The sequence below is a fragment of the Symphodus melops genome (genome assembly GCF_947650265.1).
Source record: "Symphodus melops genome assembly, chromosome: 17".
NCBI lineage: Eukaryota > Metazoa > Chordata > Actinopteri > Labriformes > Labridae > Symphodus > Symphodus melops.
In genome coordinates, this window is record NC_136707.1 from 3,596,228 (window position 1) to 3,611,949 (window position 15,722).

At 43.8% G+C, this 15,722-nt stretch overlaps 2 protein-coding genes across 5 annotated transcripts; one reads left to right on the forward strand and one right to left on the reverse strand.

Annotated features, from left to right (window-relative positions):
• The first annotated feature begins 1,029 nt into the window (after positions 1-1,029).
• Positions 1,030-14,996, forward strand: recql5 (RecQ helicase-like 5). 2 transcript variants are annotated; one of them, XM_079366009.1, is made up of 20 exons: positions 1,030-1,222; positions 1,385-1,506; positions 2,669-3,184; positions 3,547-3,643; positions 3,770-3,881; positions 3,971-4,133; positions 4,213-4,295; positions 10,389-10,607; positions 10,693-10,798; positions 11,503-11,539; positions 11,628-11,686; positions 11,879-11,949; positions 12,041-12,134; positions 12,202-12,348; positions 12,438-12,950; positions 12,990-13,105; positions 13,187-13,232; positions 13,575-13,796; positions 13,879-13,951; positions 14,029-14,996. In XM_079366009.1, the coding sequence occupies exons 1-20, from the start codon at positions 1,126-1,128 to the stop codon at positions 14,115-14,117; spliced, it is 2,982 nt and encodes a 993-aa protein (XP_079222135.1). In that variant the 5' UTR covers positions 1,030-1,125; the 3' UTR covers positions 14,118-14,996. The 2 variants fall into 2 exon arrangements, with proteins under 2 accessions (XP_079222135.1, XP_079222134.1); XM_079366008.1 differs by having other exon boundaries at positions 12,438-13,105.
• LOC306838061 (uncharacterized protein) lies at positions 4,316-10,368 on the reverse strand. 3 transcript variants are annotated; one of them, XM_079366011.1, is made up of 3 exons: positions 6,104-7,774; positions 5,137-5,255; positions 4,316-5,007 (listed from the first exon to the last, which is right to left on the reverse strand). In XM_079366011.1, exon 1 carries the CDS (start codon positions 7,419-7,421, stop codon positions 6,198-6,200), a length of 1,224 nt encoding a protein of 407 aa, XP_079222137.1. In that variant the 5' UTR covers positions 7,422-7,774; the 3' UTR covers positions 4,316-5,007; positions 5,137-5,255; positions 6,104-6,197. The 3 variants fall into 3 exon arrangements, 2 of the variants coding, with proteins under 2 accessions (XP_079222137.1, XP_079222136.1); XR_013781027.1 differs by lacking the exon at positions 6,104-7,774 and adding an exon at positions 9,467-10,368 and having other exon boundaries at positions 4,316-5,255; XM_079366010.1 differs by having other exon boundaries at positions 4,316-5,255.
• Positions 14,997-15,722: the final 726 nt, after the last annotated feature.

The following is a 15,722-nucleotide window of genomic DNA, read 5'->3' on the forward strand; positions in this document are numbered from 1 at the left end:
ATCTGTAAAGACGGCATCAGTCTGTCCAAAGGCAGCGAGACCGAGACCTCACAGTTCATCAGAGCCAGAGCGGCACTTTGGCGCTCAGAGATCGACGCCTGGAAGAAGATCTTTGACTCCCTGTGCGAAGGTCTGCACTCATCAGGGAAAAACGAAGCGATCCTGGAAACACCTTTTCATCCAAAGATGCAGAGTGAAATGAAGTTGGAGTTGGAGATGAAAAAACAAAAACAAACCAAAATGGAAATCCCCCCTGATGAGGTGAATGAAAACACAGAAAAAAAAAAAAAATGTACAACACAGTAATCTTCAGAGATGAGTTTGCCTTTTTTCTCACAAATTAAACACTCTCAATTTAATGTAACAATTAAATGATAATTGTACTCTGTTCAAAGCTGTTCAAGATCTAACAAGTTTATTTCCATATTATATTTCTTACTTTGTTTATCTTGCTACCCCTCTCAGGGACATTCTGTGGATCTCAGCTGAGGATCCACATCTTTCTATGGGGTCTAAACATTTATCTGTAGGAGAAATCAATACAGTTAACGTGTCTTTCCAAAGGGAACGTTAAAGTTAGTTAAAATCATTATTGATATCCAGTGATGTGATTATATAACCATTTCATGTTTATGAATAAAAGCAGTTCCTGAAAGCTACACATAGTGTATTTTTTCTGTCTTTACATGTTTATACTGAATAAATAAATAAATATATATATACACCCCTGTGAGTGTTACTTTACCATTCTCCATTAGACACTGCTGGCTGGTTCCAACATTGACGTACAGCTGTCAAAGGGTCAAAACTGTCTGATGGGTCACTGGGTTAACCTAACGTTTAAACAAAAATATATTTTAATTATAATTATTTCATTAATTATTGTGGGGGAAAATTTTAAGTGTATGACAGTGAGTGAGGAGATAACGGACCTGGAGGGTGTCTTTTAACTCTTTTAAAGTATGTTTATTATAATTTTCTCCAGAAGAGAGAAAGTGAAACCATTATTTACATGTCTAAAGTTTGGTCAACTACGTGATGACGACATCGACGTGCGACGACCGAGCGAGGAGAGAGAAAGGGAGAGACAGGAGGGGGTTTACATGATTTACGAAGAGACGGACAATGACAACAAGTTTAACACAAGCTTTAAAAACACACTTTGGGTTTGATAAATTCCGCTGTAAGACGCAGGAAGATGTGGTCAAGGCGGTTATCAGAGGTAAGACAGCGCACACTTTGTTTAAAGCTAGGCTAATTAGCAAACAGGAGGAACAGACTCTGTCTTTGGCAACTAAACAAGAGGCTTAGTTTAACTCCTCCAGGCAAAAAAATATGACTCTACATTATACTTTTAATGGTGAGCTGTATTGTTGTCCTGCAGGTGACAAGGATGTGTTCGTGTGCATGCCCACTGGAGCAGGAAAGTCAGTGTGCTACCAGCTGCCTGCTGTGCTGGCTGAGGGGATTACTCTGGTTATATCTCCTCTGATCGCCCTCATTCAGGTCAGTCTGTCACTGCACTGCTCCAATGAAAACCCTCCAAACACACCACCTTTTACAACTTTTGCTACATTGATATTGTTTTTTTTTTACAAACTCATCTGTAACAAGTTATGTTAGACTGTAATGATCCAAAGCTGCACAATAATCCTCAATGGTCTACTCTATATAGAATCTTAAAGGGGACATATGATAGTCCTTTTTCACCTCAAACACTCCGCCTGTGCTCTAAATCAAACATCTGTGCTGTGCTTTGGTCCAAAATAACATGAATCAAGCAGCAGAGGAGGTTTGTGACCCTGTAGAAACCAGCTCTCTCATAACGCTCTGTTTTGGTGTGTGTGTCTCTTTAAATGCAATGATCCCGCCCCTTGAGTTTTATCGGTAGACATCACTTCTCTGTAGAAAGAATAAAAATGGCAGACCTGTGCAAAAGTGTTGCTCCAGGCTGGAGGTGGAGTCCATGGGTGGTGATACCAGCGGAGGGAAGGGTATTTTCTTACCAGAATCAAACTTGTCATGTCACAAACTAAGAAGATTTGAAATGGAGCATTTTTCTCTGTGTGGTAAGACTTCTGCAGACCTCAAACAAATGACTGGATGGATTTATTTCACATTTTGTGGGTCGATAGATACTCAGGTTACCCAAATAAATGTTCAGAAACACTGTAAAAGTGGATTTTTATAATTATAGGTCCCCTTTAAAGCTCACAGTGACCGCTAAAGGGATCTCTCATTATGACTTAATGTTAATCTGCCTATATCATTAAAACTTTAAGTTGGTTAATGTATGTTCCGAAACGGTGTGGGTGTGGAAAGGTACACATTTCAATTACAGATACTCAGTGTCAACATTGTTGTCCTGATGATTAAAGGTAAACACCGAAGGCCTAATTTGAGTAGTAAGAACTTGAATTCAGAAATAAAGGAGTCCAAAGGACAGTGGACAGAGTCAGAAGTCAGGGAGGGAGAGAGAGAGAGAGAGAGAGAGAGAGGATTGATGGGGAGGAAAGGAGCCACAGGTTGCACTAACCTTTATGCTAATCTATTCATGATCCAATGAAACAAACCTTTAGTTGAAAAAAAAAATGACCAAAGAGTCGTATCTGTTTTTAAAAACTATTAACATTCTTCGAAAAGTTTGACAAGCTTTGTTTCTCCACAGGACCAAGTAGACCGCCTGAAGAGTCTGGACATCCCCGCCTGCTCCATCAACTCTAAGCTTCCTGTGGGCGAGCGACGCCTCATCCTGGCTGACTTAGGGAGCAGCAGCCCCAAACTCAAGCTGCTCTACATCACTCCAGAAATGGTGGCGTCTCCCTCCTTCCAGCCCTGCCTTACAGACCTGTGTTCCCGCGGCCTCCTGTCTTACCTGGCGGTGGACGAGGCTCACTGCGTCTCCCAGTGGGGACACGACTTCAGGCCTGACTACCTCAAACTGGGCGAGCTGCGTGCCCGCTTGCCGGGGGTTCCCTGTTTGGCCCTGACGGCCACGGCGCCGCGGAACGTCCTAGAGGACATTATTAAGTCTCTGAGGCTGCGATCGCCACTGTCTTTTGTCACACCTGTCTTCCGGAGTAACTTGTACTATGATGTGATCTTCAGGGAGCTGCTGCCGAACCCCTACGCTCACCTTCATGCCTTTATTAAGAAGGCACTGGATGACAGCACTAATGGACAGGTGGGTGGAGTCTGAGTCTGAAGCATCGTGTGTTCAAAGACTATTTTCTGGCCTTCAGATTTGTTTGTAATCCAACCTTTATGCTGATACAGTTATGGCCTTCTCTCTCTTCAACAACATGATTTTAAGATTTCATCTTTAAGGCAGTTTTTCCTTTACTGGACAGGAGACAGGAAAAGGTGGGAGTAGAGAGTTTGTGCGTGTGTGTGCGTGTGTGTGTGTATTTGTGTGTGTGTGGGGGGAGGGGGGGGTAGGTGACATGCAGCAACAGGCAGAGGTCAGATATAAACCCACTCATAGTTTCTCGAGGCAGTACTCCTCATTTAGAGCCTGACATCTTGATCCTTCTGTGTCTTGAGCAGGGTTGTGGGATCGTGTACTGTCGGACCAGAGAAAACTGTGAAACCGTGGCGTACCAGCTGACCAAGCTCGGAGTGTTGTCCAAGCCTTATCATGCAGGTGAGACGAGTTGTTGATGTGAGAACAGTTCTTCAATGTCATGTTACTGATTAGATTTAACAAAAACAAAAAAAACAACCTACCAAGTTCCTTGCTCAGATGCTTGTTATTGTGTCTTTGTTGAAGGTCTGAAGACGGCAGATCGCACAGAGTCTCAGAACGAGTGGATGCAGGGGAAAGTGACGGTTATTGTAGCCACCATCAGCTTTGGTATGGGGGTCGACAAGGCCAATGTCAGGTCAGAGAGGACGCTTCTCTTTATCTGCCTCAACAGCTACAGAAAAATAAAAAGGTCTGCAGTCTGTATGAGTCGGTGTTCTGCTGCAGGTTCGTCGCTCATTGGAACCTGGCAAAGTCTCTGGCAAGTTATTACCAAGAGTCCGGGCGAGCTGGACGAGACGGGCTGCCCTCCTCCTGTCGCATTTACTACTCGCCGAAAGATAAGGAGCAGCTCAACTTCCTCATTCGCAAGGAAGTCGGGCGCAAGCAGGTGAGGAGAAAAAAAAAACTAGGAGGGATCCTGATGAGGATTAAAGTCGTGTGTCAACATTCTGCAAACTTGTCCGCAGGCGAAACGAGGCACGGAAAAGGAGAGTGACAAAGCCGCCATTACAGACTTTGAAGCCATGGTGTCGTTCTGCATGCAGGAAGCGTGAGTAAAACACTCCGTGCACACATGCTTTAAAGTTTTTTTTTGTTTTTTATTGCATATAAACCTGAAAGAGCAAGTTAAAGTTCCAGATTATTACTTATGCCGTCACCCCTTTCCACATAACAAGCATGCTTTGCTTTAAAAAGGATGTCAAGCTGCCGTGTTTGTCCAGCAGAGGGCAGCATCGAGCTCTCTTGAAGTCTTGAAGTCAAGTTTGTGCACATTTCTGTGCATTTCAAAGACACATTGTTCCCTCTCTATACTCAATGTGCAACTAGCAAGTTTTTTTTTACATGTTTATAGGTCACACTTTGGGTTGGTCATTTGTATTTCTCAGGACTTAAGGCTATGTTGTCACCCTGTAGATCACCTTCAGAAGATTCTTATAAGGAATGTAGATCATCCTGAAAACCCTGAATGATTTATTTTGGTATGTTTGGCAGCAAGTCAGGACATCCATCTCTGTTCGTTGTTCAAGGGCTTGGCCCCACCGATGCCACTGAGCACGCCCTGAATGACTCTGGATTTTCACACTGAAATATCTCACATGTCCTAGTTAATCAAACATAATTCTGGGTCCGCTCAGGTGGAGTACAGGATTGCTCGATAGAGCTGCAGGGGAATTGCTCTGCTCAAATGTTGGATCCTTTCTTGTTAGTCTTCAGACAGCAGCAGGTCACACAGCTCAGCGCCACCATGAGCAGAACAACCACTGGGGACAAAAACACACAAAAAACAGCTTGATGACCAGCTCACTCACTCTCACTCTCTCACTCTCACACACACACACACACACACACACACGTACAGAAATAAGTGCTAATAGAAGGAAGAGACTCACTGATAAAACTTAAGAGGATGAAGAAAGCTCCCAGCTCGATGGGGCTGGCGTTCGGCAGAGCATTGAGCTTCAACCAGATCCCTTTCAGGATGGTCATCGTCTCCTCTCTGGCATCCATCCTAAACAGGCAGAGAGATGTCCATAATGATAATGACAAGAACTTTATTTACAAGGCTGTCATAGTACCAGAAAGTCAAACTTGGATATGGTACTAGTACATTTTAAACAATATTGATACCAAAACATCAGCGACAAAAATAGAAGTCCTATGCGCCCAATATTAGATCATTTTTACCAATAAATCCAACTAAACTTCTTCGGGGTGTAGAAATGTAAACTTGATGTAGCAGAGAAAAGAACAACAGTATTTTAAGACATTTCTGACACATTGTATATGACAGATTATATGAGACAATTGTACAGCGTTTGCTCAGCCAATTGGAGAGCTGATGTATCATGACCAGCACCTCTTGCCTTTCCCATAAAGATATATTCACTCCATAGTTCAGCCAGCCTTTCTCCCGTGGTCCCGAAATATTTGAATAATTCGGCTGTTACTTCTACTTTTTAAAACATTTTTTTAATTTTTTTTATTCAAATTAAAATTAGTTCTGCGATTTAAAGAGTCATTCTTCTAGTTGATTTTTGGCATTGCTCCACCTATTAACCTGGCAATCTGTCAATGTTTCTGCCCCATTACCACTAATTCAGAAATCAAAACAGGTCAATTCAGTTTTTAAAAACTTCATATTAAAAATGTATCTAAGAAATATGATTATCATGTATGCAAACAGTAAGTCAATCACTCAACATTGCTCTCCAGAAATACAGCTATACAGACAAAAATATTGATTTATAGAGGATTTATTTGTTTCCAAATTATTGTTTGTTGGGATGTACCGGAGCACCCGGAGAAAACCCCCACAAAGACTCAGTTGGAACGTGAAGAGTCCTGACAGACAGGTACCATAGGATTCCTTTCTGTCAGGACTTGATGTGTTGCTCTGTGTGTTGGAGGGAGTGTTGGGGTGGGAAGGGGCAGGACGAAGGGGCTGGGGCTATCACTTTGTCTGTTTCCTCTGCCGCTTAAATTTGAGGCTTACTGAGGTCCAGACCTTCCTCAACCTGCCCTTCATCTCTTCCTGAGGGCACTCAGTCCTCAACGTTTGGAGCTCTTTGTCCTCCACCTCCTCCTGCAGAGCGTCATTGATCTCCTCCTGTTTCTCGAGTTTGGAGACGAGCTGGATGCTGCTGCTGGTCTTTTCTTGGAGCTGTCTTTGCAAGGTCTCCAGCTGCTCTGCATAACACTTGTTGCTGCTCAACGCTTCCTCCTTGATGACCTTCATCTGCTGCTCCAGGGACTCTTTCTCCTCCGTCAGTCTCTCTACCAGCGTGAGGTTCTTATTGGCCGACTCCAATTGCTGATGCCTGACTTCCTCCATTTCTCTCTGGAGGTTGTCTTTCATCATTTTATGGTGCTGCCTTTTCTTTTTGGAGTCTCTCAACTCCTTCTGCAGCCCAAGATTGACCTCCTGCAGTTCGTCCAGGTTGGAGGCTAGGTGTTGCCTGCTTTGTGTTTCTTCCTCCAGCTTCTTCTTTAAGGCACTTGTCTGCTCGGCAGTCTTGATGTCCTTGCTGAGGGTATCTTTTTGCATGACCTTAATCTTTTCCAGAAGGGTGTCATTTTCAGCTCTTAGATGTTCTTGGTCATTAGAGGCTGTGCTCTGCAACTTCTTGTTTAGTGCAGAAATCACACCAATGAGCTCTTCTTTGGTCTTCAGGGTGTAACCCGACATGTCCTGTGTGATGGCGTAGGATGGATTCAGGTGCGTCAGCTCTTCTTTGAGCATCCTGATCTCCTGATCGCGTTGGAGTCGCTCTTCCTGCTCCTGCCTCCACCTTTCTTCCATCTCCTGGATCTTTGTCTTGCTGACGGAGTATCTGGCGAGCGCTGCCTGGCTCAGCTCTTTCTCCTGCTTCAGTAGAAACTTCACTCCCTCCAGCTCATTTCTGAGATCTGCCACCACCTGCCATTGGGGTGGGCGTCTCTGAGGCTGGGCACGATCAGGTGCATCGGGGTTCCGCCAGCGTTGTTGTCCGTAGGTTTCCTCCCTCCTTCGGCGGAAGGTCTGACCTTCTGGCTGGGTCGGATGCTGCCTGTTGTGGTTTTGGTGGTGATTCCTACGGTTGGCTCCGTGCATGGAGTATGGAAACTCCTCACCTCTAACCTCCTCATCTCCTTTCTCCTTCTCCATGATGTCTCCCCAGCTCTGAGATTGTTCCATTGCTAGAGTTGGATTTTGAGTTGTTTCAGTTTGTTTTCTTACGAGAGTATCTCAGATCAGATCTGTGAACCGTAGTCTCTGAAGGAATTCGTGGACTGTGAAGAGTCTGTGATCTGTTGTCCCTTTTATATGATCTGAACATTCTAACTGCCTTTGATGCATCAGAGTTCTAGAAGTCCTTTTGGTTTCCATGACAACGAAGAATCATTCAAATCTTTGCCTGTTAATTAAAAAAAAATCAAAATGGCTGCCCCAGAATTTAACCTTCAGCACCACCCAAAAAGCTGAGGCAGGCATCAAGCAACCTGACAAACAGCTTCAACACACAAACCACCTGTCAACCTTTGTTCCCTCTATGCTAGCTAGTTTGAGTTTAGAAAATGCAGGCCAACATGTATGGCCAACATCTGCAAATATTAATAATTCGTTAATAATTCTTGACAAGTAAGGGTGACACCGTTTGACCTCTCGCCGCGCACATCCCCAGGTTAAAGATGGATTTATAATTCAGAACATTTCACGAGCAATTCAGTCAAAGCTGCTGCGAGAAAATGTGGCGTTAAAGAGGTTTCCCCACTTTGTGTTTACAGGTCCTAAAAACAACCATCCAAAAGTGATCAGCCTCTAGAATTTTTACCAATGAATGCACTTGACAGCTGATTGGCTGACACATTGTCAGGATGTGACTCCAGTTCCCGGTAGCTGTGTTGACACAAGCACTAAATGCTCGTCTGTGGACATGATAAAGGGCTGTGTGACTCTCTGTTGGTTTAAAGAGAAAGCAGCAGGATGTTTACGCACAGGACTAACAGCATGTGAGGTTTTTATTTCAGTGATGATGCAGTGGGTGAGGCTGTCTGTCACACTGTCCTTTAAAGAAAGAAAACAGCCCTCTGTTTCACCGTGTTGATTCTGATGGGGCTGTGATTGGGTTTTAATGGGTGGTGTTCAAGTGTCAAGTTGATGCATGATGTGTTTTTGTGCTCTGAAGTCAAATATGACACTGGGTGTGACAGTGTGCTGGATTTGGAAGCTGGAGTTCATTGTGTTGGATGAATAGCATAACAAGACTTTACAATATGTAAAGTAATGACAGGACCGAAGAAGCTTTAGGTGCTGTTGAACTGAACGTTTTAAAACTTGTGTTTTTGTTTTAAAGGCGACATGTTGCTTTTGCACAGGTCTGCCATTTTTATTGTCTTTACAGAGGAAGAAAACTCAGGGAGGCGGGGTCATTACTCATTTAAAGAGACACACACACACCAAAATGGAGCGTTCTGAGAGCTGGTTTCTACAGGGTCACAAACCTCCTCTGCTGCTTGATTCATGTTATATTCTGACCAAAGCACAGCACAGATGTTTCATTTAGAACACAGCGGATTGTTTGAAAAGATGAACAAAAAAGGGATAACGATGGTGACTTTATTGTCGCCATGGGGAAATTCCTTTTCAAACACAAAACACCCAAAAGCAATGTCAAACAGCAATCAGAAGTTCCCGCTCTGCTCAGCGAGGCCTTTTTGAACAGGAGGGATCTGACTTTTCCCTAGACGAGTCCTTCTGCACCTCAGCGCTCCGTACCAATGCGTGTTAAGGCGCAGTGTCCATCATTTGATTGTCTTTCGATGTACACCTATAGCCTATTATTTTATAGGAGATACGGATAACATCGCCATTGTTTCAGGCTACGGTTAGCATTGTTTCACATGGTAGCACTTCTTAACAGAACACCGGGTAACTTTTTCTGCCCCTGTTTATTTCTTCTTTGTTATCAAATGCTACATTTTAATATGTAGAGAAAAAAATATCAAACAATTCAGATGTTTCTGCTTGAAGTCTTTGATTACGTCTCCTATAACAGAGTGAGCCGACTCTCTTTTCTTATTAAAAAAATAAATAAAAAGCTGCCAAATTTAACGTCCCAGTGTGCATTTACACCTCACAGGTCTATTTTATTGAACACATTCTTCTACACACACACACACACACACACACACACACACACACACACACACACACACACACACACAGTTTAAAGCACCTACCTGTGAAAGTTGTTTTCACACACTGAGCCCAGCGCAGACTGACGGGTGCTCTTACAAAACAGAAGCAAGCAGACCAGTTGTCAGTGATGATGATGAGGAGGAGGAGGAGGAGGTGGAGGCGATGGCAGGTAACTCCTTCAGGGTACAAATGTGGAATGTTTTCTCTTGAGTGCTTTTATTTTGGTTGTTTAAAGCTGCAGCGTGTCCCTCCACAGGAGAAGTCCACAGATGCTTCCTGAGATTAGCAGTGGGATTAGCATTAGGAGGGAAAACTCCTCGGCTTGTTCTGATCTTACTACTTGAGATGACGGGAAGAAAGTTGATCCCATTGGCTGCTCGTCTGTCCTCCTTCCTGCTCCCTTCAAGTCCTTTCCTCCTTCTGAGGTCTGTTGCCTCTCAGAGTAGTTCTCTGCTGAGCGCTCTACTTTAGTTTTTTCTCTTTGACACTCCTCTGTGGGAGTGATTGCCCTCTTCCTCCTCCTCCTCCTCCTCCTCCTCCACTCTACAAACTGCTCCTCTCTCTTTTTCACAGCTGTGGAGCCAGTGTTTGTTGTTGGATTTAGTGGGCGGGGTTCCAGACAAGTTCAATATGAGTGTGTTTCTGTGAACAAAGACGGCTGCTGATCTGACACATAAAGCGGGACGAAGGCTATTTTTAGAAGTGCAGAAAATCACCTTCCTACTCTGACGTATTTCACAACACAAACATTGATCATAGCGTGTGGCGGTTACACAATAGCTGCTAGATCAATGATTCGTTGGATGTCCCGTGTATGGCCGAGAGATGTTTTCGCCACGTGCCTCAAAAACGTCACTATGCGAGTAATGAAACCCAACGGGTGCATTTATTAGGTTCATGTAAGGTTACAAATCACTATACTAGTGTTGTCTGGTTTTTTTTGTTGTTTTTTTTTACCTCCAGCTGCCGCCATGCCACTATCTCCAAGTTCTTCGGGGACAAGCCGCCAAACTGTGCCGGCGCCTGCGACTTCTGCCGAAACCCCAAAATCGTGCGAGCTCAGCTGGAGCGCGCGTCCACACTCAGCACCAAGACCGAAGCGGCGAGCAGAGAGCGAAAAGGAGCGTTCGGATTCCAGCCGGCGCTGTACGAAGGAGGGAAGAAGGGCTACGGCTTCGAAAGGCGAGGACTGCTTACGTGTCAGTGTTTGGATGTTCTGCTGTAAATAGAATAGAGTGTAGACTGACTCTGACGTCACACTTTGCAGGTATGATGATGAAGATGAAGACGGTGGCGGTGGCGGTGAAGATGATGGCTCGAAGAGGAAAAAAGAGTTCTCCAATCTCTTTCAGAAGCAGATGAACCTGCGGAAGGTGAATCATAACCGTCAACAACCCGAGCTGTGTTTGTGTTGCAGCTTTGTCCGTGTGTTTGCCAGCTGTTGGCAGCTGGAAGGCTGAGGCCCCCTGAAAGGAAGGGCTGTGGTAGATTGTTCCCTCATGTTGGGTTTAATTGACTCAACATTGAAGTAAAAGTGTTCCAAGTGCTGCTTGTCTCAAACAACGTCACAAACAGCCGCACTGCCATGATAATAAAATATTAAAGTGAGTGACACAAGCAACAATGAGACAGTCAGAGTTCTGATTTAACAGAATACTGAACTTCAGTTTAAGATCTAAGGGTGCACTCACACTTAGAACAATCAATAGAACCATCATAAGAACCCCCATTAGAAACATCAATAGAGCCATCCTTAGAAACAGCAGAAGAACCAACATTAGAACCATCAATAGAACCACGAGTGTCTTAAAAAGAAACTGTAGATAAGTGGCAGATTGGCTGAGTAAGGTTTACATTCTGATAGATAGATAGATAGATAGATAGATAGATAGATAGATAGATAGATAGATAGATAGATACTTTATTGATCCCGAGGGAAATTTAAGCTGCAAATTCAAGATGCAGAAATTGAGGGACCATCAGGTAACGTTCAGACCGTATCGCTAAATCAGATCAGATTTTTTTTTTTTTTTTTACTGAATGTCTGATAATGACCTCGTTTGTGTGTTTTCTTCAGGCAGCAGACGCTCGGAGAGCAGACTTTATTCCCCCAGGTAAAATCCACAGAACGACGGCTCAGTCATGAACAGATGAGAGACTTCTCTGTACGGTCTGCTCACACCTTTGTGTCCCTCTGTGTAGACGCTGACTGTCCACTCAGAGAGGCCTGCAGCCAGAGGATCCCCAGACTCACTGTGAAGGTACGGAGCGACAATGTCTCAGATATCAGGGGACTTGTGTGAGGAGACTTGAGGCTGTTGTGTAAGAAAAAAGTGAAACTTTGCAATCTGAGCCTTTCAATCTTTAGTTTGTGGAATTTGTCTTTTAATTGTTTGCTTTGTTTTTTTTACTGCTTTGTAAAAGTTGATTCACGGTATATTTATTCTGTTCAGGCCAGGGAGCACTGCCTGTCCCTGTTGCAGGAGGCATTATACGACCACCAGAGGGCAGAAGACCCCTTCAAGTAATTCTGCAGACACCTTTCAAACATGGGTTCATTTCAACAGAGGTGTCCTCTCATGCATCATCTTTAATCTCTCTCCTCCATCTCTCAGCTGTGACACCAAGTCTCAGGCGGTCGATATTGAGCACGACATTTTCAAGAGCTGCAAGTCGTCCAACTTGTACAAAGCCGCCGTCCTAAAAAGGGTAAATAAGTGAGAAACACGGTTGTATTCTTTGAGAATTTTTTTCATGAGCTTGTGTCCATTCAAAGGTATCCGAGATGAAGAAAACAGCTCCTGCTTCAGCTGCAGGAGAAAGACGAGATGATGCATCGGACAAAGAAACGGAAATGTGCACCTCCTCTTCCTCCATCTCTGCAGAGCTGCAGGGCTTCACATCTGCATCAGAGATCTACTCAGTAAGACTACCACACTATTCACCGGGTTTAAAAGCAGTTTATGGAGATTCTAGTGGCTGTTAACATGTATTCTTAATTTATACCTTCAGATGAAGCGTAAAAGAGTAGGCGCAGGCCAGAGAGGCGCCTCCAACCCCTTCCTATGTGCCAAGGATCTGCTGGAGCCCTCCATGCTAGACCGTGAATCCAACAAGGGCACGGAGAACGGCAGAGCTGAGACAAATATGGACACATCTTTAGCTGAGACGTCGTCCATCAGAGCCCGAGCGAAAGCCGTCGCCGCCTCCCTGAACAGCCCGACAAAAGGCGGAAGAGCCATGAGCAAGAAGCAGCAAAAACTAGCAGAAGCAGCGAAGAGTTCCCTCAGCCTTTTCCAGTTCTTCACAAAGATGGAAACGAGGGAAGAAAGGCAGGAGGAGGCGGAGCCTGTTAACGGACTTGACGTTCCGTCAGCTGATGCTGAAGCTGAGGTTGCTGAAGAACACGCACGCCAGGAGGAAGAGATCAGTCCTGAGGAAGACGATGTTTATGAGGTGATACAAGAGGAAACTGAGAAGGAAATAATCGTCATACGGGATGATGATGATGATGATGATGATGATGATGATGATGATGATGATGATGATGATGATGATGATGACGACACTGAGGAGACTGAGATCCAGGAGCAGAAACCAGATCAGGAGCAGAGACCAGAGCAGGAACAGAACCCGGAGCAGGAGCAGGTTCAGGAGACATCCGAGGAGTCACCTGCAGGGTGAGACAACCTCAACACACTGCTTTAAGTTCATGGAAAATTCATTTTCTCCTAATTCTAACATGATTTACTCTTTCACAGACAAAACAAACCAGAAGAAGCCGCTAAATCCCCTCTGATAACGGAGGTAATATCTCTTCCCTTCAGTGGATTATTGGTGTCCCTAAAGATTAAAAAAATCAAAGATTTTTAGGGGTGGGGGGAGAATTTCCCCTTTTTTTATCCTTACCAGTCACATCCCGAGATGAGTTTCGAAGGTTGATCCAAAGGCATCTGGACTTGGTTGAAGATGTTGAAAGACTTCGTCGGTGAAGCTTCTACGACATCTTCAGGAAAGTCCAGTTACCTTTGGATCAAACTTCAAATTGATCCCTCTTCAGCCCTGACGCTGCGTCATTATTACACGTGTAATCCCACCATTCGTCTCCTGCTACGTCACTGTCCGTAATGTCTTGTTTTCGTACTTCAGGTAGCAGGCAATGCGAAAGCAAACAACGAGCACTCTCCTCCTGCGAAGCGCAGGCGGCCCGCAGACGGCCGGAGCAAAAGAGTAACGTTCAACCCCGATGTGCAGGAGAGGGAGCTGCAGCCGGTAAACAAGTGTCCTCCAGCCGTCACGCTGAAGGAAACAGCTGATATCGTGGTCAGATATCTGAACCCCTCTTATACTAAAGGGAAGTTTGCCACCAAGGTAAGAGCAGCAGATAATCTCCTGATTCACACATGAGAGACATAGTTGTGTTTTTTCAGCTTTTGTTTTTATGTTTTTGTAGGAGCTCTTTAAGTCCTTCGCTCGCTACTTGTCTCACCTTCTGACAGAGCGGAGGAGTCTGGGTAAAGGTCAAGGTGAGCGCCTGCTTCTTAAAAACCACACATTGAACGAGTGCGATGGACTTCTCTGACACGCGTTTCTCTGTCCACAGTTGAAGCAGAAGCCAAAGCTCTTATCAAGACGTTCTTCAGCGGAGTGACGCGCTGTGAGAGCGAGCTGGACTGGAAGCACCTTAAATGACCTGCAGAGCTGTGAAACCACCGAGAGAAGGAGGAAGGCTGGGAAGGGAAATAAAGCCATTTTTTTAAAGGTCAAAGCCTTCCTCTTCGACTGTGCCTATAAGCTTCCCTTTTTCCCCCAGTGATCTTCAACACAGACTGTGGCCACACATGTACAGATGATAAGCTGCTGGAGTTCAGCTTTTTCTACGTCAATTATTAAACCCTCATTTGGACTGTTAAAGAGAGGAGCATTGGTCTGTACTGATGTTATTAGAGCTGTATTTTTCAGCAAATGAACTGATGATTGTTTATGTCATACTGTATAGACGTCAGTTCATCTTTATTTTTTTTTCCACTATAGTTCAGGGAGAGCTGGGTTAAAGAAAAGCTGCACTTTTCCATTCTTCACATCAATCTTCCCTTTAACCTAAAGGACATGTATCAGGCCCGAGGTTGAAAATGACTGCTTATGGCATAGTTTTAGTTCAACAATATTCAATATATTTGAAGTACCATAGGCAGATACTGATCAATGTACTGCTACCTAAACAGCTCTATTTGCATGCTAACATTAGCTATTTAGCAACGGGCAATATATAGCTGAGGTCATCCGCTCAAAAGTACAAAATATTACAGCTTGAAAATTCGACCTGTTGAAAAGGGCTCATCATCGTAAAAATGTTTATTTCCACCTAATGGAGTTTAAACGTGAACAAAAAACCCCTGGTAGCCTACATGTTTAAAAAGGCTGTCTGATATACAGCTGAAAGTGAGATTTAAGTTGAAGGTTTACTGCTGATTGATTTTGATATTTGCTGCTACTAAAATAGACGCAAGTGAAAGATTGGTTCTTTTGTTATGTTTTTTGTAAGTTAATTAAATTCTGTTTTTTCCTGTGGTTAGTGTGTGTTTGGTGCTTTATCTAAGAACATGGTTACTAATAATACATTTTTACAAGTTAAGCAGAGCAGTTAAAACAGCGCCTGTGAGGGACTCTTTGTCTCTGGATGAAACTAAAATACAGAGCTGTTTCTATCTGAAGATTTCACACTGTATGTTCATTCATTCAGTCTATTGTGTCAACAGCTGCTCTTTATAATAAAGTCTATGAGCAGACTAACTGTAGTGTGAGACCCTCTCTGTGTAATCCATCTATTCAAATGGAAATGATATTAAACTTTGAGGCTTTTGGAGGAGAAGTGAAGAGACGTCGGTGCCGGGGACGCTGTCAAATAAGCGCTGACGTCATCTCCAGAGATGATGCCTTCAGGTGCTTCTTGTAAATAACAGCTTTAAAACTGATTGTAAATTGTATTACGTCATACAAACAGCAATAGTAGTTTATGTAGTGGTTATATCTGTAGGGAATAAGTGATATCTGTAGGGTGACTTGTTTTCTTTAAGTAAATCTTCCTAGTCTGCTCATAGGTTGACAAAATTGGAGCTGCACATTTTACCTAAGGTCTTGACAACACACTTACTGGATAGTTTAAAGTTATTGAGTACAGTTACACCATGGAAACTGCTCCTATTTTTTGAAAGCAGAATGTCAGAAGACGTTCACCAGTCAGACCTGATGGAGACAACGAGTATGAAATTAAAACAGCAAAAAACACTATATGAC